Source organism: Sceloporus occidentalis, unplaced genomic scaffold (genome assembly GCF_023333645.1).
Source record: "Sceloporus occidentalis isolate IW3139 unplaced genomic scaffold, rSceOcc1.0.p SCAF_40, whole genome shotgun sequence".
Lineage (NCBI taxonomy): Eukaryota > Metazoa > Chordata > Lepidosauria > Squamata > Phrynosomatidae > Sceloporus > Sceloporus occidentalis.
In genome coordinates this window covers 6754657-6775917 of record NW_028317020.1, presented here as the reverse complement: position 1 = coordinate 6775917, position 21261 = coordinate 6754657, and the positions used below count along the sequence as shown (strand labels likewise).

At 42.1% G+C, this 21261-nt stretch overlaps 2 protein-coding genes across 2 annotated transcripts; one reads left to right on the top strand and one right to left on the bottom strand.

Annotated features, from left to right (window-relative positions):
* The first annotated feature begins 2976 nt into the window (after positions 1-2976).
* Positions 2977-10629, top strand: LOC149290289 (eukaryotic translation initiation factor 4E transporter-like). The gene is given in 18 exon segments (XM_089489536.1): positions 2977-3066; positions 3186-3259; positions 3344-3471; positions 3581-3873; positions 4012-4219; positions 4540-4697; positions 5432-5567; positions 5868-6044; positions 6336-6568; positions 7054-7128; positions 7217-7398; positions 7521-7602; positions 8261-8401; positions 8492-8572; positions 9468-9597; positions 9700-10026; positions 10112-10282; positions 10430-10629. Coding segments are annotated over 18 exon segments (2886 nt in total).
* Positions 10630-16014: 5385 nt separating this feature from the next.
* Positions 16015-20688, bottom strand: LOC149290288 (developmentally-regulated GTP-binding protein 1). The gene is made up of 9 exons (XM_089489545.1): positions 20647-20688; positions 20299-20422; positions 19593-19768; positions 18585-18654; positions 18339-18508; positions 17795-17925; positions 17542-17709; positions 16354-16476; positions 16015-16114 (listed from the first exon to the last, which is right to left on the bottom strand). Exons 1-9 carry the CDS (start codon positions 20686-20688, stop codon positions 16015-16017), a joined length of 1104 nt encoding a protein of 367 aa, XP_089345671.1.
* Between the last annotated feature and the right edge of the window lie 573 nt (positions 20689-21261).

Here is a 21261-nt window from a genome sequence, read left to right as displayed (position 1 = left end):
GGTGCAGGTGAATCGGTGCTTCTCTAATCTGGCCTTATTAACGTGCTTTTGGGGAGAAACTTTAAATTGATTGACTTTGGTGATGATGATTCTTCCGTAATATTCTGTAATTTTTAGTTTAATGACAGACAGCGTCTTCAACACACAACAGGTAGGAGGCATTCACATCCACTGCGCATATAAAGCTCTGCTGTGCAGTGTGTGGGGAGTATAGGCTGATTACTCAGTTATACATCCCACGGGCAGGCAGTGCTTTCCTTGTCATCAACATGAAAATGTTGTGTCCTGATGAGATGTGTAACAATATGGCCACCAAACTGACAACAGTATGTTATAATTCTGCGTGCGAATATAATGTGCTCCTGGTGGGCTGAGAGACCCTTTGGTGATTGAACTTACTCACCAGCCGTCTGTTCCAGCTTACCGAAACCGGATTTAAATAACAGCAAGACGGCGCTTAAGTTTTAAAAAAATGTTTTTTACTATTAAAACTTTACAAGCACAAGCAGCCGCAGAACGTTTTCCAAACGGAGGCTAAGCTATGATAGTGGCAGGCCGTGATGTTACGCTACGTCCCCGACATTCACGCCTTCCTCTGTTTCAACTAGTTTTGATATCATTCACGTCATTCCAGATCACTTTCTTTCATACTACCCATCCGTTTATGTGCCGTCATCACTTCTTCAAATTACCCTATAGGTTCAATTGGGAACATCTGGGGGTGAACAGTGTATGTGCCCCTTGCTCACGGACACCCACGGTGGGGAGCACCAGGAATGAAACAGAGATAGGCGGAGGACTTTGGTAGGGTGCCCACGTGGGCCATGTTTACCACAACACATATTTTACGTATTGTTGACCAGCCCAGATAAAGCGCTGCCATGCAGTATGTGTATAACTAATTGGTTCCCGTCCATAAGTCTATACATCCCACATACTGCAGGGCAGCATTTTATCTGGGCTGGTCGGCAATATGTAAAAACTGCATACTATGTCTGACAGCACAGGCAGCCTCCAGGTCTGCACATAAACGCAGCTTAGCCCAGTCGATTATTTTTTCTTGAAGCCAAACAGTGCAGGTGCTCAGCGCCAAATGTGCCAGAACGCCACAGTGAACACCCGGTCTTGTTTTTCAGGGGAGCCTGGCCAAAAGACCCACGACAAGGGGAGCCACCCATAAGGCCTACCTAGGCCTTCTTATCAGAAAAACCGAGACGTTTAGGGGACCCAGCTTCAGTGTGTTAAAAACCCAAACCAGATAAAAATCAAACGTGCACTGTCTGTAAAATGGTGCAATCGTGAAAAAAAAACTATACACAAAAGTGCTCCATAATGAAGCCTTAGCCTTTTACCCTGATGTGATAAAAGTTTCGTGCATTGCACACCAGCCTAAAAGGCTGGGGCTAGTGACCCGAAAAAAAAGTGCTTGGAGGGGTCGGGGGCTCTTATCAGCAAGCGCAAAAATAAAAGGTGCTGTGTGTAACCTACACAAAAAACATGGTGTTCTGCGCCCGACTCAGACCATGTACTGGGGGCGCCATAGCAACCGCAGGGCTCCAAACTTGACCCAGTCAAATACATTGCGGTTAAAGAATAGAGCGTCCTTGTCTTTATCAGCCAGGACCCTCCGGTTCATAAAAGCGTAGGCAGGAAAGAACTTCATTACCATCACATGCCTCCCAAATTCAAATGGCTAAAGGGGGTGTGGTTAGAGGTGTGATTGGGTGGGGCTTTACCAAGACTTTTTATGCGACTTTATGACCTCTCAGTTTAATTATTTACTTATAAGAAGAATAATGCATCTTTTTACGTAATTCCATTTATAAGAACACTTTCTGCTGATTGTATAGACGTTATTACTATGTTTTGGGCGCTATAACACTGGGACAAACTACTACCCACCATTTTGATTTAATAGAAATTACAGACTGTCGCTCCTAAAGAAAGACACTTGGGAGGTACCTATAGAGGAAAGAAAATGATTGCCAAAAATTATTGGGGTCTGAGCGGGAAAAGTAACCTAAAATATCACATAATCTCCCTCCAATGGCACCTGCAGATGAATGAACCCAATGGGTGCTGAACTGCATTAGTGTATACAGTCTTTACCTTCAAGCTCATCTCTATCTTATTTCAATACAATAAATTGGCACTACCCAAGCAAACGTCCCTATCACGTGACACACGTCCCTCGCCGGAAGACAGAGGGTTAAGGTAAGAAACCACGCCTGGCGGCGTCACTACATGACGTTAAACGTCTGGGGTCCTACTGACGTAGCCGTCTTTTGGTGCCTGTTGTGACCGGCAGTTGTGTTGGAGGAATCGGTACGAGTCGTAGTCCGAAGGATTGAGGGCCCCGAAGCTCCCGGTGGACTGCAGGCAGGCCGGGCTCAGGGAGCCACGGGGCCGGTACGTACTTTGCGTTCCGTGCGTGCTGTGCGTCAAGCGGCGTGTGTGTACGCGGTGGGGGGTATTAGAGGGAGGGGGGACCGGGAGGACGTGGGGGTGTGCTCAAGTAAAAGCGGTGAGCTTGGGCTCGGTGGGCAGGTTCCCGGGTATTGTATGGTGTGCGGGCATTTTTCGCGTTTCTGCAATTTCACGACTCCCTGAATGCGGAACCGGCAGCTTTAGGCCTTGTTTCTGTGGAGTAGCATTTCCATTGTTGCTACCCGCTCCCATATCGTAAGCAGGTAAAAGGTTCCGGGCTCGCTCGGCACTGTGCGTGGTTACTCCGTGTCGGGAGAGGGAAGTTTTATAGCTTGTGCTTTGTTCCCTGGGTTGATGTAGAGGAACCACGCTCTGTACGCCATACATTACCGGCGGTACTTTGTGTGACAGGTGGCTAACCTAACCTAAACATTGGTGTGTTCGAATGGCAGGCTGGTCATGGCTATGCTTTTTATTTTTTTTTATTATATATATATATATGACTTGTCTCATTTGGTAGGTGTATAGTGTTTACCCCGGCCTCTCAGCATGGATCATAAAGAAGAAACTGACAGCAAAGACCCTTTTGCTGACATCAAGAAAGCCCCCCGGAGCAAATCATGTCACTGCTATACTAAGGCATGTACTACTGGCAGCGAGATGAAAACTCGTTTAATTTCTTAATGGAGAACTTAGTGTGTGTGTGAGAAGTCGCACTCCTACCGGAAGGTAAAAAGCTATATGTGCTTTCATTTCAGGAAGAACTGCTGGATATCAAGGAGCTCCCTCATTCTAGACAGCGGCCTTCCTGTTTGCTAGATAAATACGACAGGTATTGTTCTAGTGTCTGGTCCGTATTCTCCCGTTTTGTTACACAATTGGATTTTTAACACCAATTCTGTTTTTCTGGCAAAAGTGATGGTGTATGGGATCCTGAGAAGTGGCATGCATCCCTCTACCCGACTTCGGGCCGTAGCTCTCCTGTCGATGCCTTGAGAAAGGAGCCTGAGTCGGAAAGAACATCTCTGAAACGCAGGATAGTTGGTGAGTTTGAAGGCAGTCAGCCCTGCTTTAGTTATTGTTGACAGAGCTCCACCCTATATCGCATACTTTAAAAATGATTGAATTTATGGGCTTCATTTGTTCCTTGCAGACCCAAGAGAGCGTGTGAAAGAGGATGATCTTGACGTGGTACTCAGCCCACAGAGAAGGAGCTTTGGGGGTGGGTGTCATGTCACGGCAGCTGTCAACTCTCGTAGAGCTGGAAGCCCCCTCGATAACAAGGAAAATGAGAGCTTGCGTCTCATTGGTGGCCGACGGATTGGTAGTGGAAGGATTATGGCTGCAAGGGGCTTTGATCGTGACTTGCGTGGAGTAGAAAAGGATATCAGAGAGCCTCGGGACAGTCGAGAGCGAGAGAAGGAATATAAAGATAAGAGATTCAGGGTGAGAGCATTTTTAGTAATACAATATTATATCCATGAAAGCATAGTTTGCTACATTTTTCAATGCTTGATTTTAGATCTACAGTTAAGATTTGTGTGTTTTAAGTATTGGTGTTCATTTTTTTTTTTCTTAATTCAGAGAGAATATGGGGACAGCAAGCGTGTGTTTGGTGAGAGGCGGAGAAATGACTCTTATACAGAAGAGGAACCAGAGTGGTTCTCTGGGGGTCCAACTAGCCAATCTGAAACTATTGAACTTACTGGCTTTGATGACAAAATCTTAGAGGAAGATCAGAAGGGGCGGAAAAGAACTCGTAAACGCACAGTCTCAATCAAAGAAGGCAAGTGTATCAAAGGCAGCTTGAGAGGGCCCAGTGTTGCTAACGGACCATCTCTGAGTATAAAACATGTCTGAAACGTAAAAAATAGACTGACATTTCCCCCATGTTCATCTAACTTTAAAATATAACGCTTTAATGTGTAGCTGGCATGCCTCTAGTAGCTGTGGTCTTCTGTAGGATGCATCAAGCTGACAATATTTTGAATTGAAAGTGTGACCAATCAGTTAGGTGTATTCCAATGACTGTTTAGTATAGGGCATGTGTACCAAGGAGGAGACCTGTTAAATTAAGCAATAAGTTATGACAAAACTACCTTTCTGTTTTAGGATTTGAATGCAATGGGGCAATGTTAGAAGAAGCTGCCCTACCTTCTGAGAGTGCAGCAGACCAGGAAGTGCCTCGAGAGCCAGCTCTACAAGGCCCGGGGGATTTTGACTTTAATGAGTTTTTTAACCTGGATAAAAGTGTGCCAGGCTTGGCATCGGTGAGTTGCGGGCAGCACACTCTAGCCCATGGAAGTATCATGTCTAGTCAAAGTGGGTTGATTGGTTTGAGAAGGTGGTTGTAACTTTTCATTATTAAACTGAATGATGCTTCCTGGTCACATCACTTGGTACATGGGGTTTTGCACTTACGGTGGATTCACTGGTTTATGGTGATACACTTTTGTGTGTGTGTGTGTTTGTAGGGGCTTTGTTTAACCTGGCTTGATATCTCCAATTTCCATTGTAACTGGACATCGTGATGATGTCCATCTCTGGGAAACTGTTGCCATACTTCAGACAAGACCTAGTCAGAAAACTGGTATCTTATGTGTATCCCCATCCTTATTTGGCCCTTGTCTTTGCTTTGTGCAGTGTGTACATGAGTCTAGATTCCAGTGAAAGTTTCCTAAAAGTTTTTGTGCTGTGATTCTGACAGTTTAAAGTGGAAAACTTTTTTTTGATTTTTTTATTTTATTTGCAAACATGCTTAAGAGTTTTGGTAGCTTTTTTTTTTTATTTTTTAAACTGGTTTTTTGTCATACTGGTTTCTTTGGGGTGGGGGGTTGCTTGGCATGGACGCCTTAAGACCTATTTAATCTGGAGCTCAGGTTCAAACCAGACATACCGAGTCAACAGAGCAGACACATCTCTGGCAAGTAAGTGTCTCTCCATCCCAGCTCAAGAGATCCCTGGTGCTAACAAGGTTGGATATCTGATTCTGTCTTTCTCGTAGATGATAGAGGATGTTCTGGGTGAGGGATCAGTGTCTGCAAGCAGATTCAGCAGGTGGTTTTCCAATCACAGTCACTCAGGGAGCCGTTCCAGCAGTCTGCGTTCAACGCCCCATGAAGAACTGGAGAGGCTAGCTGGTAAAATTGGGCATAGAGAAGGGGTTGTAGAATTTGATTGGGAGCAGACATTGGGAAGTAAAATGTTGCTAAGATTGGTATTCTTTACATATCATTGGTTTAATGCTATGCGTGTTTTTCTCCCTGTGTTGTACATGCTGTGCTGCTTCCATAATTTCTCAGCTAATATGGTGGTAGATTGACAGCAAATAAGAAAATGGGGGGGTGGGGGACGCAGCTATGTAACAAAATATACTAAAATCCGGTACATTGAGAGTATTTCCATAGATGCACACACTTAAACCAGCACTTGTTTTGCAGGGTTGGAACAGGTGCTTCCCTCCATTGGGCAAAGCACTGGAAATTACTTTGCTCCTATCCAATTAGAAGACCATGCTGAGAAAGTTGACATCTTGGAGATGTTGCACAAAGCCAAAGTGGACTTGAAGCCTCTGCTATCCAGCCTGACTGCTAACAAAGAGAAGCTTCGAGAGAGCAGTGAGTTTTAAGGGCTGTGGGTAATAATTACAATGCTACACTTTGTGTGTTCCCTCCACCTTTCTCTCTATACCCTCCATGAATCTTGTCTTCGAAAGGCAGATGGTTTCTCTGATTTAGTTAGAAGGTGGCCTATAAAGTACTTTCTATATTGAGCATACAGAGTTTAGGGATTCCTGTTATGAAAGGCTATGCTTAACACATGACAATAGAAAGCTGCCTTTTCCAGTATAAATAAATTACCAGTGATGCAAAACCTTGCTCACCGGCTGTGTACCTTTTTTGGATCAGCACATTCTGGCGTGGTCTTATCAGTGGAGGAGGTTGAAGCTGGGCTCAAGGGGTTGAAAGTGGAACAGGAAAGAAAGATTGCAACACCGTTCATGGCTGAGCAGTTGGAAGAGGCTCTGACGGCTATGGCTGGCCCAGCAAAACCTCGACGGGATGCAGATATGTCTGCCTTCAATAAACTCGTAAGCAGTATGAAGGCAAGTGGGACACTGCCTTCTCAGCCCAAAGATAATGTAAGTAATAATGTGTGTGTGCAAGGAAATGGCTGCTGGCTGCTCAATATAGCCTCTCCCTGGTGCCTGCGATATGGTATTTTTATGTATCCTTCTTTAATCTAGTTTAATAAGTCTGTTGTAGTTGGTGCAGTTTCCTCCAACCCTCCTGTAAAATGGATGAAACTGTCTGGTTCCTAGGCAATAATGGTATTGCATGGCTTTTACTTGCTCTGCTTAACTTAACTGCGATTTGGGATGTGCATCGTCTTTAAATTGTTGCTTCTCGCTGAACATAGAAAATGTACCTTTACCCTTCAAAGTTCCCAAAGTGGTCTTGTTGTCATTGTGTTGTGGCCGCAGTTGTGATATATCATGCCTGGTCTAATGCTTGTGTTCACTTGATGTTGTTCACTTGGCTGTGGGTGTCACTCTTGGGTTTCATTTCAAGTTTATCTTGTAACCTTGCTACAGCTGTATAAAGCCATTTTATTTTCTGTGTATAGAGAAATCTAGATGCTCACTTGATGTCTGCATCCTCTGATGTTATGGGAAATGCCCTTCAGCGTAATATTTTACAGGTATAAATTATTTGAATGGTTCTCTGTCTGTTACCAGAGTTGTACTAATCTTTGCTAATCTCCAAAAACCTGCCTTGTCTCCCATTAGGAGCTGCTTGGCCCTCCAATCCCTGACCCGTCCTCCAATGTCATGAACAATCTCATGGGAGCACTGGACTCCACATCTTCCCTATTAAGGCAAAGGTCCCCATCTCCTAAAATACCGCAAGCATTCCCCCCACGAGCCTCTTCTGCAGACTATCTTCGAAATCGAATACCTTCTCCTCTTGGCAAGTATACAGTCTAGGTGTACATAGCTGTGCATCAGGTCTGTGGCTTTTGGTTTTTGGTGTTTTGTTTTTTTTTGTTTTGTTTTTTATAAATGTTTTTTTTTTTTTTTTTTTTTTTGTAATCTTCTCTACAGGTCCCCAGCATCTCCTTGGAGAGCAGTTCCTCACAGGTGTACCCAAAGCAGACAGCCCTGTGATGGCACAGGTAAAACTTCAGTGTTCTGCAATCATTGGCTGACAACTTGGCTGACAACTTGCTAATCCCCCACCAAAACTGAACCTTTACATGTGACCAAACTGAATAGATCTGTATTAAAATTAACCAGCAAGTAGCCAGGTTTAGGAATTTAAGAGGCTGACTAAGGTGAACTTGTAGTTCTTTAAAATCTTCCATAGGTATGGTACTAAATATTTGTACTCCCATCCAGAAATAAGTGCTTTTGTTTTGTCCAAAACATTTAGCCCATGTAGTCTACCAAACTTGTTTTCTGCTTTAAAGAAATCCTAATCATTCCTTGGTCTCATCTTAGATTGACACACTTTCTAAAAAAAAACAAACAACTTCCTCACGGCATTATCCTCTACCACGTCTGCTAGAAGGCTGTAATCTACCTAAAAGCCCTTCCAAGCTATGCTTATTGAGATCGCTTTTAATCTTTCCAGATAACTTTTACCCTGCAAAACATTCACTATTTTAGTAGTGTTTCTCTGAATTCTCTCCAATATGTGAATACACTTCTGGAGTTTGTCTCCAGAACTGTACACAATACTGTTAGTGAGATCTGTAGGGTGGAAGAACCCTCCTCTTAGGCTTTTTAATGCCTCCAGCTATACCCAGCATTATGTGATTTATTTTTCTGTAGGTTATTCCGCTGGACCTGCATCAAGCCGCAATGGAAGGATTACTATCGCATGAGCTTGCCCTCCAAGCTGCAAGCTACTATCCTTCCGTTTATGGAAAAATGCCCATGGACAGAGGTAGAGATGGTTACCGGAGCAGGTGAGTAGGGCTTAACTAGCTGCTGGCTCTGTCATGGTATACACAATAGCATCAAATCAACCTGGATTTCTGCCTACTCTTAATCAGACAGCAGCAGAGGATACCCAAATCTCCAGTGCCCAATTTACGGGGGAAGTCAATATCTCCGGGACCCGGTGCCCCAGTCACTAGCATGGTAAGTACTGCTTCCAAATGTGTAGTCTTCATTAACATAGGTCCGCTTTATTGCTTTTAACTTGCTATGTTACTTCATTTGAATTAGTGTGTGAGAGTGGTTTGGAACAAAGTTTGAAAAGCGGTCCTCTCCTGGTGGTCAATGGAACGGTCCAGTAAACAACGTTCCATTGTGTTGCCATGCAAATGGACAAAAAACTATTCAAACATTCGGTTGGGACCAAATTCAGAGGGGGTTTTTCCTATTGGAAACAAAATGTGTTTCTCTCGCTGAAACTTTCACCATGAATCGGTCAGCAATATTATGACATCTTGAGGTACTTCTGCATAAGGGCAGAGCCACAGTGCGCCCCATGGGGGCAGTCTCTCTGCCTTTTTGCAGAAGCTCTCTGGGAGGCCTTGTTTACAGTACCAAGGAAAAGCGTCTGTGAAAAAACAACAAAATTAAAATTTAGGGCTTGCTTTTTAGCTTGTTTTGTTGGGGGTCCCTCCTTGTTCTCAGACATTTGTACGAATTAAGGAAATCAATATTTGTAAAAATTCAGAGTTTAAGGCTTTGCATGATTGACATGTTGAATGAATAAATAAATAAAGGAAGCCTTTCTTTAAAAAATAAACACACACGTTTGGTTCTGTTCTTATAACCAGGTGGTATAACTGCTGGTCTGCACAAGGATGAAAAGACCCGGTTTATATGTTTGAGTTCGCAGAGCATCATATCAGCTTACTCTTTGTTTTGCTCTGCAGAGTATAACTTACATGGTTGGCTGTATAGTTTTTTTCTACACAGGTATAACAAGAATAAAACCACCATGCCTGCATAATTACCTCTTGTTTATGGCTGGCTCATTGTGACTCATTTTTTGTTTCCCCTCTGCCTGCTATCTACCCCATAGTTGTCCCCATCTTTCACGCCTACCTCAGTAATCCGAAAGATGTATGAAAGCAAAGAAAAGAGTAAAGATGAGGCTTCTGCAGGAAAGCAAAGCTACCAGGGAAGAGAGGAGGGAAGAAGTGTGCAGGAAGGTAATAATTTAAATAAATAAATAAAAAAAAAGTGTGTAATTGTGGTTGGTTATGTATCTTAAGTTGTAGTTTAACTTGGTGGTTTCTTCCTCCCGTTAACAGATGGAGCTTTATCTAGTCCAGAAACTACTGCTGCCCAGGAGACCTCCCCAGTAGTGGGTACAAGGTTCCCATCTTCGCCACACTCAGCTGGTACCCCACCTCTTCCCCAGCAGGGCCGTTACACCAAAGACCAGGACTACCGTCCCAAATCTGCAGGGAGGAGAACTCCCACTCTAGCATCCCCAGTACCAGGATCTTTTCTGCGCCCCCTTCACCAGATGCCCATTGTGCCAGTTGTCCGGCCATCCCACCAGTTGCACCCAGGGTTGGTACAGAGGATGCTAGCGCAGGGTGTTCCTCCACAACATCTTCCTCTCCTGCAAGCTGGTATGTAGTAATTAGGGGGTTAATTGAAGCATTTTGAACATGTTGCATAATATAACTTAATTGTATTTGGTTTCCCATGCTACAGGACTACTTCCATCTGGTGTTGACCTGCCCTCTCTACATGCTCTTTCCCCATCAGTTCTTGGTCAGCCTTTCTACCCATTACCAGCTGCAGGGCACCCTATTCTGAACCAACGTCCTTCAAACCCTCTGCAGCTCGCAATGATGCAACAACCAGTGCCGCGCGCCGGTAAGAGTCATACTAGGTTGGGCTGACAATTTCTGGAGAAATATTAAAGCAAAAGTAGTTTCATATACAAATGTCATGAGACAAACAGTCTTCTCTGACAGAAAAATTGCCATGTCAATAATATCCTTAATCATTCTTTTTTTTGATCGGCAGGATCTGGCTTCTCAGGAACCCATGCTCCCTCACAAGGCTTGACAAACCGCCCTGGGCTTCACATGATGGAGCAGCGTCCTCTGAGGAGTACTTCACCTGTTGGACTGGCAAAGTGGTTTGGGTCTGATGTCCTGCAGCAGCCTCTCCCTTCAATGCCTGCTAAAGTGATCAGTGTGGATGAACTGGAATACAGACAATGAGGCTGAACTGTGCCACCATCTGCTTCCCTCTGCCTAGTCCAGCCCCCTCTAAAGCGGAGTATAATGATCACAAACCTGATAACACTTCTGCTGCGTTTTGTTTTGTTTAGAATTTGGGCTGTGCTATGCAGGGTCTACTAAAAAAAAATAAAAAAAAAAATAAATAAATTGCAGGAACATGGAGCGTCTACTCTCTCCCCATCTGCTGAATATTACTGCAGACTGTTTGGAACAGCATATTTTGCCCTGGAAGCCTTTTGGAAAAGGGGCATGTCTAATTTCTGTTTAGTTTTTTTCTGATCATGCTGAGGGGCTGCAATGATCCTTGCAGATGAACTTGTGTACAGACTTGTATAAAGCTAATTTTTTTTTTCTTTCTTTCTGCCCTTGTGTATATAAATCACAGTTAGGTTTAGGTTTTTTTGTTTTGAGACTCTGTGAAGAGGAAGCTTACTCTTGTGCTGTTTTTGCCACTTACCAAGTCTGAGCTCTCCCTTTAATTTGTACGTCTCTTTTCTTTCAATTAAAACTGCATATGCCAACATAGCGTGTTCAAGTGGTATGAATCCTGTGTACTTCTGCTTCAATAACACTATTTACTAGACGTTTATCAAAGTGAACGATCGGATTGTCCTTGTGCTTATATGCACATAACTTTTACTAGACAGGGCTGAGGAGTACACCCTGTCCTCCCACTGTGGGTGTTCTGGTCACTCCAGCCAGGTTTAAAATGACTTTTTGGACTGACATATAAAATGCTAAGCAAATACAATTGGGATTTTGACTGACTAAAATCATGCAATTGGTCCGAAAAGAAACTAACTTGTCAGGGCTTAAAGTTGTGTAGGTTTTAAAGATGTGGCATTCTCGTGAAAAGCTATAGTTTGCACGCTTGGCTGGAGAGTGTTGGGCTAGGCTGTGTGATTTTCGCCAATCCCTGAATGGTTAATATTAAAAACTGTTTTAGAAATTGCACACTTTTGGAATATTGATTGATTGGTGGGTTCAGGCAGCTTAGCTTAGCTATAGCGCATCTACAAGTGTTTTCTCACTAGTGTATTGATGGCTCTAGGGTAGGTTTATGAAAAGTAAGATGTGCCTATCATACAATCAAACTAAAATAAAAAAAATAAATGGCACAAGGTTTATTCCTGCAGACACACTAGGGTTTGAAGAGAGCTGTGGTTATAACTGCCTTACTTCTATACTCATTGTGAAGAAGATGCTCTAGACCAGTGGTTCTCAACCTTCCTAATGCCGCGACCCTTTAATACAGTTCCTCATGTTGTGGTGACCCCCAACCATAATTATTTTCGTTGCTAATTCATAACTGCATAAGTACACTATGGCGCCAACCCTGTCACACCAGTATTTGTACGGGGTGTATGTGATGGGGTTGGCACGATGTCATCACGCCGGGTACTCGTATGTGGGTGGACATGCCTGGAGACGGATAGAGGAGCGGTGTCTCAGTTCCTAAGACCATCGGAAAGGGGTCGCGACCAACAGGTTGAGAACCGCTGCTCTAGACCCTTCCACCACCATGAAGCGCTGCCCCAAATAAGTCTTATTTTACCAGGTTAAGACGTTTGGGAGATCTTGCTAATTAAACAAGGGTCCGCCAAGCTCCTACCTGCGGCAGAAGCTCCCTGTGGTTGGACCTTTATAACGTATAGTGATGTCTAGGCATTAAGACAAAAACTCTCCCGTACACAAACACCCCCCCTGCCCACTGTGAAAGAACAAAAATGCGTGAACGAGAACTTTATGACTCAATGTTTGCGGTTTAATTTGTGTCCTGTTCGACATGAGTTCCTGTGCCGATAAATTAAATAGGGCTACAACCTTTCAGGATATAGAATGTAGCCGTCACAAAACGGGTATAGTGGAAACAGTAGCTAGAACTTAGGTTGCTCAACTTGTGGATGGGTTCTCACTCTTGGTCTAGGAGAAGTAAACTGCGTCTATGGACTGACCGTGTCCCAAATGAACGTGGCTAATCGGGTTGTTTGGCTAAATATTAAGAGCTGTAGTCCTGTACCCAAAGAATCCCCCTCTGGATGCCCAAACAATGTCTGTTTCCATATTCTTAACAGGAGAATAGAATAGAGACCTGAAAAAGGTTTTAAAATCCATCAGGTTCATTGCTTATTGTTTACAACAGAATAGCCTCCAAAATAGGTATTTTTCAGGTGTCATGAGAATGCCCCAGAGATTCATCTCCTGACCTGGATTGATCACCCGTAAACCACCTTGGTTATGGTTTTGTCTTGATATTAACCCCTTGAGCTATTTATTTTCTGTACCCTTGGTCACTATGGTCTTATTCCTGGGGTGCTCATGTTTAGCTGTAATTGTTTTCTCTTGTTTAGTGTACCTACACAAGTTAAACTGTTTGTTTTTTTTCAGGACATAAGAGCTTTCTTTACATACCATTATTTTGATAATATATCTAATATATTAGATATATCTATATTCAAATAGATATATCTAATATATCTATTTGAAAACTCTACAAAAGCTAATGAAAAAACATGCTAAATAGATTCTGATATTTGTCCTGTGTTTAGAAATACCCAATGTTTTTGAACAACTACACCCTAGGGGTCTGAACGCAGATTTTGACTTTTTATTTTAACGTTACCGCTTTTATGATTTAATAAAGCTTTTATACATATACATTTTACACATTCTTATATATGATTTTATATACACTAATTTTACTAATAGTTAAAGAACATTTAAAATTCTTAAAGGTAAAACTCAAAATAAAAAATTGAGCATCAATTCATACAAATGTTTTTATCAATCATAGCAACATAATCTAAATTGGATCCACGGATTGTCCCAAACAAATAGGATTTGCAATTATATTACAGATATTTAACTGTCATAACACATCTGATATTTGATAATCTTATTAGGTGCCACCTAAATACAATAATTACGATGCGGTAACTTCATCCACTTCCAGAATATTAGTTAAAACAAAAAAAAGTGATTTAATAGCTGCACAATAATAAAAAAACAAACATTTGTTCAAATACCTTTCTAATCCCTTCAATCCCCTATAGACGTACCGGGACGTCCAAAAAACGCCTATTAAGAAACCCCTATGGACGTCCCGGTACGTCCAGCCCTTCTTGCAGCGTCAGGGACACATCCCTGCCGCTGCACGGGAGGATCAGGCTGTAGTTTGACAGCAAAAGCCGGCATCACCGGCTTTCTGCTGTCCGATCTCCTGTAACAGCTTCCGGCATGAAAGCCGGAAAGCTGTTACGTTTCAAACTGCCCGATCGCGCGATCGGGTATTCCCTTCCGGGTTGCGTCACAGAGACGCTGCGTGTGATCGGTGCTGGGGGATCGCGGGGAGGGGAGTGAGAAACCATCTCTCTCACTCCCCCTCCCGTCCTGAAAAAAAAAAGCTGTTAATTCATTTTAAAAATAATAAAGAAATCATGAAAATAATAGTAGAAATAATAATAAAAAATAATAATGTGAGCTGTGATGTCATTGTGACATCACTGGCATGTTCAGGAGGTCCCTAAGAGGACCTCTAACCATTGTGTAAAAAAAAATATATAAAAAATAAAAATAAAAAAAAATATAATATATATAATATATATTATAAAAAAATAATTATAAAACCTTACATCCCATCGCCCTAGCATAACATCCAGCCAGTATAACCCTCCTGCCCCCGTTCACAACCCCCAAACCCGTTAAAATTGTACACCTAATAGTATGCTCCCTGGTTCTGGGAAAGTATGGAAAATCTATATAAATTAGGTATTTCTGAAATCAGGACGCCTGAATTGATAAACTTTGAGGGGATTTTCCATCACTTTACCTAATTTTGTGAGGATTCAGAGGGAAAATGTAAAAAAAAATCAGTTTCTTTTTCTAATTTTCTCTAGTTTTTACTAAATTTCTCATTCTAAATTTTCACCTATTCATCCAACTATGGTATCAAAAGAAAGCTCTATCTCTCCTTGAAAAAACAATATATAGTTTACATGGGTACACCATTCACAGGAAAAGAGAATCATCGCTAAACCGACATACCCCAAAAATGGCAAAATTGCTCTGGGCTTTGAGGTACCAAAAACCCCTGGGATTGAAGGGGCTAAACACAATCAAACTCAGATGAATGTTTATTACATAATATGGTTTACAGAGCACAATATGATTTTTTCTTATCTCTGTAACCATTACGATTCAAATAACTCCTCGAGAAACTCTCTGTAGATCAACATTGAAGAATATTGTAATCGGAAACCCAGAATTAATAAATTATTGCGATATCGAGATTAGGACAGCACCTGAGCCACCATCCCCACTATGAGGAAGCCGCATCGGACAAAACAAGTTAGCAGATTCTACCTTTTTATATCTGGTGACAACTAAACGAAAACTGATCCTTTCATCTGGCAAAATGGACATATACAGACAGACCACCTGTAGGTTTTTTTTACACTAAGCGCATATGGACAATTGTATTTTGTACCCAAGTTACAGGGCAATAAGTAGCATATTGATATTTCACCTTTTTTCTTTTTTTTTTTAAACCAGCCATTCTGCCTAGATGTCCTATTTGGGACATCTTTGAAGCCGGTCAGTTCAATTTACCATATATGTTTGAAAACTATGCCCCAGGGTATTTCAAATGTTGGTATTTTAACTTTTCCTGCCATGATTTTTTTTCGAAAATATAGGGCTAATTTTAGGATTACAGATAACCATTTTTTATATGTAAATATATGTATTTTTGTTGGAACTGGATGATTCCCCTGATGGTGACATCACTGGGGATTTTTTTTTATGTTAACACATTAACTTTCTTTAAATTATACTAATCACATTGATTAGTTTAAACTAGGCCCCATTGACTTGCATGGTTGGATGCAGCCCCTGTATTCAACCTGCAAGAGGAACTGAGTTCTCATGAAGGTCTGCAGAGACCCTCTTAGCATCTTGTTTAGTTTTTAATAGGCACCACCATCTTTTCACCCTGCGGTGAGTTTCCGCTGCTGTTCAATGCCTAGATATTGAGGTAAATCGGCAAATTTTTTTCAGTGTTATTTCATATCTCAACATCGAAGCATTACACAGTAACACCTTCTAAGAAGAAATCAGACCACTTTCTACACGTTTAAACTTGTGATGTCCCAGGCATGTCAATTGTCATCAAGGGTTTGTGGTACCTGTAGCGTTAACAGATTTACAGTATGATGGTGGACTAAGATATCAGGACAATAACGGGAATGAGAAGTAAGCATTTATTGACATTGTGTGTTTGAAATATTTACAGGTAATAAGATGACTTGCAAAGGCCTACATTAGGAGTTACTCATTGGTTGAACACATATACGGAAAACAAGCTATTTATTTCTTCACAATCTGTATAACATCTTCATCTTCCATAACATGATCTTTGCCAACTTTTTGGGGGTTGTGTTTCACTGATGTTCCCCAAACAAGAGCACTGCAAAAAAAAAAAGAAAAAAAAGAAATGACCATTAGTAAAAATGTATGGCTCGACCCAGCTATCGTTACGCTATGTGGCGACAGCTTCAGTACACTTAAATATAGTGCTAGACCCACAGCAAAATACACAACACTCGCTATAATCATATTTTAAGTGATCATGCTCTACAACTCCATTGCAGAGCTGTGTTGGAGCTCATGGCATCATTAGGGCTGCACACAAAAGTGAACACTTACTATTTGAACTCTTTTATCAAGTTCTTGTGGATCTTGGTACAGAAATCTTCCACGGCAGTGCGTGAGTCAGGCAGCACCACAGGAGAAGAATAATCTGGCAGCTGTCCCTTGGGTTTAGTGTAACTGCAAAACATTGAACAGAGAAGGGGGGGGGGGGAATGGGAAAATTCTCAGTAAGATGGGATGCTTGAAGTTTTATACACTGCAGAACATTTGATTGTCAGCTCTTAGTAACATAGTAACATAGTTCATAAGGTTGAAAAAAGACCAAAGTCCATCAAGTTCAACCTATATACATATTGTGTCCCTACTGTGTTGATCCAGAGGAAGGCAAAAAAAACCCTTATGAAGCAGATGCCAATTGCCCCATACCAGGGGGAAAATTCCTTCCCGACTCCAAATATGGCAATCAGAATAAATCCCTGGATCAACGTTCTGTCCCTATTAATCTAATATCCATAACTTGTAATATTATTGCTTTCAAGAAACACGTCCAGGCTCCTTTTGAACTCTTTTATTGAGTTTACCATAACCACTTCCTCTGGCAGAGTTCCATAATCTCACCGCTCTTACTGTAAAGAACCCCCGTCTGTGCTGGTGTAGAAACCTTCTTTCCTCCAACCGTAGAGGATGTCCCCTTGTTATAGATACAGTCCTGGGTATAAATAGGTCCTGGGAGTGATCTCTGTACTGTCCCCTTATATATTTATACATAGTTATTAAATCCCCCCTAAGCCGTCTTTTTTCCAAACTAAATAACCCCAATTCTGATAATCTTTCTGGGTACTGTAGTCCTCCCATTCCCCTTATTACTCTGGTTGCCCGTCTTTGAACCCTCTCCAGCTCCACTATATCTTTCTTGTACACTGGTGCCCAGTGCTGTACACAGTATTCCATGTGTGGTCTGACTAGTGACTTGTACAGGGGTAGAATTATTTCCTTGTCGTGGGCATCTATGCCCCTTTTGATGCACCCCATGATTTTATTTGCCGTAGCAGCAGCTGCCTGACACTGGTCGCTACAGGTAAATTTACTGTTAACTAAAACTCCTAAGTCCTTTTCCATGTCAGTCGTCCCCAGTGTTTTCCCATTTAATACATATTCCCAGCCTGGATTTTTCTTCCCCATGTGCATAACCTTACATTTATCTGTGTTGAACCTTCTCTGCCAAAAGCTTAGATCACTTACATCCGGACTAGCTGAAGATAGTCCCATATTCTTTCTAGAAGGTCATCAAAGTTCCAACGGTGATGAGCAGAGATTGGCACGCAGTGTGGCACCTTGTAAATGATATCCAGCTCTTCCAGTGAGATTTGGTCAATCTTGTTTAACACATAGATGCAGGGAATATAAACTCTGCAAGAAAGAAAATGTTCAGAAACAAAATCTAAACAGCGCTATAGCAGGTAAGCCACATACTGCTACATGATCATGCACTGACCTGTTCCCTTCCACCACATCAATAAGGTCATCAGCAGTTGCGTCACTGCGCAGAGTAATATCTGCATTGTGAATCTTGTATTCTGATAAGATACTCTTCACCGTCTCAAAATCTAGTTCTGACTGAATACACTGCATGAATAAAACCAGATCGTATTGTTTCAGTACATTTTAATAAAAAGAATGCTTAAATGCATATAAGGGAGAAGGTGGACACTGCAATGATGGAAGTGCTGAATAATTTTCTTGAGGAATGATGAATCCATTCTTTATAAGCCATACAAATGTTAGGGATATATGCAAAAACAACATTCCAAAAACACTGGATTAAACAAACTACGGTCCAGTTTTACGATGTCACCTTTCTGATGACCACATACAGGCATGACCAACCCACCCTTTACAATGAGCCTCAAGGGGAGTTTTCAACTGCATATATTTAAGGTTAGCTCAGTTCTAACCAATACTGTCATCTGTTCAATAAAATGGCCTATTTCCAACATTTGCTTTAGCCCTTGTCGCATTGTTCCAAACGTGTGACTTACAGTAGCTGTAAGGTTTATTCCTCCTTTGTCCTTCTTCTTGAATCCAATGTTAGGTGGTCTTTTGTTCAATCTAATTCCAAATCCCTCCAGTTCATTCTCAATGATCTTCTTGTGACCCAATGGTTTCAACACATCCAAAACAATTAGAATCAGGTTGCATGTTCGTGCCACTGCAAGAATTTTGTTTTTTTAAATACCTAATCAAAAATATTCACCAAAATACCTGAGACGCACAAAAATGATTACCTGCGATAACCTGTCGACCTCTGCCCTTTCCATCCTTTGCTCCCTCAATGATTCCTGGCAAGTCCAGAAGCTGTCAAAGAGACGAGATACTAAGAGAGAGTAATGTAATCCATGGTGAACAACACATATATACATATGGTGTATATGTATATAGTTGGTTCCTTCTATGAGTCTATACATCCCCCATACTGCAGGGCAGCATTGTATCTGGGCTGGTAAGCAACATGTAAAAGTTATGTTTCCTGGAAAACATGGCCGATATGGTCACCCTAATGCCCCCAACACCCTTGTGTATTGCCCCCAGCTAGCCCCACATTGTATATTTATCCCACCACCCAGCCCCCCTTTAGTATTGATTTATGTGATGCCCCCAGCTAGCATCCCTTTGTGAATTAATGCCCCTCCCCTTTAGTATCATGTCAGCCCTGGCACCCTGATTGCATCTACAGGATCTGCCCAACACCCACATTGGAAGCATAGGACCTTTGCCCCCAAACAGCCTGCCTGTGCCATGCTTTCTCCCCCACTTACACATCCATATGCATTCATTTACTCATTCCCTCATACTGACTAGATGGGCCGATTGGTTCTTATCTGCTGGCAAGTTCTATAAGGAGTCGGGGTATTTGTCTAGAACACTGGGCTACGATAAAGGTAGAACACATACAAATGGCTGACATGCAGCTGCTGAAAAATGCGCAAATCAGAATTGTTTTGAAAAAGAAAAGAGAATATTTTTACAACATTTTAAGGTAATACCAAAATGGTAGTTCCTTTTAATACTGCGCTGACCCAAACCTGGATGACCCTTATTATATGATTAAACGTCAAAACATCTGGAAATAAAATCTGACAAAATAGAAATCATTTAACAAACTGATTTGTAAAGACTGGTGAAAAGGTGAGGCTTATATTTACATCATTTATATAATGAGTTTGTGAAACTTTACAAAAAATGGGTTTCACAAAAAATGACCATCATTTATCTGCCAAAAGAAAAACAGGCACCTGAATTTTGGCTCCTTTATATCGCACGACTCCAGGGACGGTGGTCAACGTTGTGAATTCATAGGCTGCGACTTCAGAGTAAACACCAGCCAAGTTACTTAGAAGGGTAGATTTTCCCACGGATGGAAATCCCACAAAGCCAATTCGAGCATCTCCCGTCTTTGCAACATCAAACCCTGAAAAAAATAAATTAAAAGACAAAAACCACCCATCACTGAATATAAAATCTGAACAAATCTGAACGGCATAAAGGTTTCTTAGCCTATGTCAGGCATTACATTAGGCAATAACCTGGCTACCACACCACAAAGGGACTTAAATGTTTACAAGAACACATCACAATTGCCCAACTGCGATTGTAAAGCACTACGGAATCCGCTGGCACTATAGAAATAAACATAAGTGAGATCAAACATGTCATTGTTGCATTAACTATACAAGGGCCGTCCCCGGCAAGTTTCTTCCACAAGAAGGGAGCCATTTATAATTAATGTGAGTTAATCAACTAAAGGGAGAGTCGAGGTTTCGATTCAGCCTATGCTGTAGGAAGAGCTTGGCTGGCCCTGTATAATGTATAGTCAAATCGGTAATATTTCACCAAAGCCCCAGAATTTGAATTGTTATTAATAAACATATGGCCATCTGAATGACGCGCTGCTGCACGGATGGGGTTACGGTCTCAGAGTGCGGTAAGAGGCAAACGCACCTTCTCCGGGGCCACCTCCTCCGCCTCCCTTTGGTGTGATCAGCTCTCGTCGCAGTTTAGCCAGACGGGCCTTCAGCAGCCCCAGGTGATGTGCTGTGGCTTTATTTTTCTGGGTCCTGGCCATCTGCAAAGTGCATGAAATTACTGTCACCCGGGATCACCCAACCACCATATCTGCCCCTGATCAGACATGTCAGCGTCACAGTCTGCCGTCTTAGGTCTCATAACTACATTCTCGACCGTCACCCGCTGGAGCCCCGAACTCCGGTCCCAGTTATCCCCGTGAACACGTGTTGGCCTACAGCTGTCAAGCAACTGGCTAAACGTCTAATGACAGTATCTATTCACCTCGGCCTCTATCTCGGCGATCTTTGCCAGTGTCCCACTCATGGTTGCGTAGATTTAACTCTCCGCACAACGAGAAACGGGTGCAAGAAATAAACCTGGCCGAGTACACCACTGCGCAGGCGCGACCCAGGCAGGCTCACGACTTGCCGGCAATGACTTCACGCTTCCGGTCAGTAACTAAAAAGGTGATTATCTTTCCTTTCGCACTCTATGGTGCTTGCAGTACGCACGCGCACTCCAGTTTTCCAGTTGTTGAAATCCAACCCCCGTAATCGTCATAAAATCAATCTGTCTGGGAATCCTGGGAGTTGTAGTTCAAAACCAATCGTGGAGGTGCCAAAACTGAATTTTGCAGAATCTTGTAATACCTTTTTTATTGGACTAACAGTATTTAAAATAAGAGACGAGCTTTCGGGAGTCCTCCCTTTATCAAGTCAAAAGCATTTTGAAATGCATTTCAGACAAAGAGAAATGCTTTTGACTTGATAAAGGGAGGACTCCCGAAAGCTCGTCTCTTATTTTAAATACTGTTAGTCCAATAAAAAAGGTATTACAAGATTCTGCAAAATTCAGTTTTTTTGCATCCTTATACACTGGACTAATACGGCTACCCCA

What these genes read in the sequence shown, in the direction of transcription:
- LOC149290288 (XM_089489545.1), bottom strand. Translation starts at nt 20,688, where the DNA reads ATGAGTGGGACACTGGCAAAGATCGCCGAGATAGAGGCCGAG. An exon ending in TCGCCGAGATAGAGGCCGAG is followed by an intron (nt 20,423 to 20,646) that starts GTGAATAGATAC and finishes TGCACTTTGCAG; the next exon opens with ATGGCCAGGACCCAGAAAAA. An exon ending in GATGTGGTGGAAGGGAACAG is followed by an intron (nt 17,710 to 17,794) that starts GTCAGTGCATGA and finishes TCTTTCTTGCAG; the next exon opens with AGTTTATATTCCCTGCATCT.